This window comes from Manacus vitellinus, unplaced genomic scaffold (assembly GCF_001715985.3).
Source record: "Manacus vitellinus isolate BGI_N305 unplaced genomic scaffold, ASM171598v3 scaffold_75_pilon, whole genome shotgun sequence".
Taxonomy (NCBI): domain Eukaryota; kingdom Metazoa; phylum Chordata; class Aves; order Passeriformes; family Pipridae; genus Manacus; species Manacus vitellinus.
In genome coordinates, this window is record NW_021940789.1 from 625,506 (window position 1) to 627,254 (window position 1,749).

Consider the following 1,749-nt stretch of genomic DNA (forward strand, 5'->3'; position numbering starts at 1 on the left):
CAGCTGCACACACCAAGTGCCCTCAGCTGCTCCTCATGGCCCCTGCAGACCCTTCACCATCTTCATAACCCTCCCTTGAGTGTTCTCTAACAGCTTGTTCATTTTGAAATAAGAGCTCACACATTTCTTTCCCTCTGCAGTCCATGTTTCCCTTTCCTCCTGCAGGAGGTGTGGCATTAAGGCGTGTCATCTGCAGTCAGAGATTCCTTAGAACTCCGGCTGAAGACTCTTGCTTTGTTGAGCCATGGAAACAAAGCAAACTGACTGTATTTTCAAGGTGGAAGACTCACAGAGTTGCACAGGATCTAGCCTTGAATGCTTTTATTTTTCCCTGAAATGAGACAGTGAGGTTGATGTACAAAACAAGGTCATAATTTTGTCTGAGATAAGGGGAACAGGTTAAGAAATTTGTTTTTCCTTACATACTGTATAAAAGCTACATGAAGGACTTCACAGATTCTTTTTAGCCACCTGTGGTGTACTTTTTTTAATTTTAATTATTTTAAATTTTATTTGTCTAAATTTCTATTAAACCACTGTTTGCTTTATCCAGAACACAGTTGTTGGGTTCTTGGCCTCTTTGCTCTAGAAGCATGTTGGAGAGGAAAACAGTGGAATACTTGATTGTTAGATTGCCTGCAAATAAACATAAGCAAAACAGGAGTATTTTCATTAACAGCATTGGGGAAAATGCAGAAGGTTGTAAGAAAAAAACCCCTCAAAATGTCAACTTTTGCTCTTGCTTCTAAAGTGATAAAGTAATCAAGGAGCTGGGGGATTCAGGAATGAATAGTGCCTAATAGAGACACAGAAAACATTTTTAGTCTCCTGAGAGGATTAAAATAGGAAAAAGAATATAAACTTTTATTTTTAAGGATGCACATTGGCCCAAGGACTTGTCCAGGGGGAACTGTCTTGGGGTGGGTGGTTTGGAATTACAGCAAAGCTCTCCAACAGGCACTTCCTTCTACTGCTCCAGGGTTTGGTCATGCTGAAAACAGAATGTTAAACTCAAACAACCTACAGTTGTGAGTTATATTATTCCTGAGCCTTTATTTGTTCCTGAGATAGTTGGTTTATTAGCTACAATATGCTAATTACAGCTAAAAATTACCAGAACAAAAGCCCTTTCGTGTCATATCCTTGTGGTGCTGCTTTTGGCTGTCCAAGTTTCCCTTTTTCCCTGTAGGCCTGCAGAACTACAGACCATTAATTAACCAGACCCAGTATATTAATTAACATCCTAGTCATTAATTATGCTCATTCCACGTCTCTGTTTCAGATGAAGGATGACAAACTGAAGCTCTCCCTCTCCATGAAGGTTGTTAACCAAGGCACGGGAAAAGACCTCGATCCCAACAACGTTGCCCTTGAGTAGGTAAATCCACTGAGCAGAGTAAAACAGGTCACAGGGAATGGCTTCCCAGTGCCAGAGGGCAGGGATAGATGGGATAGTGGGAAGGAATTGTTGTGTGTGAGGGTGGGCAGGCCCTGGCACAGGGTGTCCAGAGAAGCTGTGGCTGCCCCTGGATCCCTGGAAGTGTCCAAGGCCAGGTTGGATTTCCAACCCAAACCATTCTGTGGTTCTTTTCTTTTCCACCTGGGGCAATTGTCTTTATGTGTGTGTTCACAGCCAAAATAAAGATTTTACATGAAGGATGTAACTGCAGCTCCCTGGGTTTTTGCTTTGTGCAGAGAGGGCTCAGTTTGTCTCAGAAGGAGTTGATGACACATAATAGTCTGTTAACA

General features: G+C 42.1%; 1 protein-coding gene across 1 annotated transcript in view; it reads left to right on the forward strand.

The window, feature by feature from the left end:
* Nucleotides 1-158: 158 nt before the first annotated feature.
* ZCCHC17 (zinc finger CCHC-type containing 17) overlaps nucleotides 159-1,749 on the forward strand; it is a 14,332-nt gene continuing 12,741 nt past the window's right edge. Inside the window, exons 1-2 of the mRNA XM_029964595.1 lie at nucleotides 159-277; nucleotides 1,283-1,374. Of these exons, the coding sequence (XP_029820455.1) occupies nucleotides 245-277; nucleotides 1,283-1,374 (125 nt within the window). The 5' untranslated portion in view covers nucleotides 159-244. The remainder of the gene's footprint in view (nucleotides 278-1,282; nucleotides 1,375-1,749) is intronic.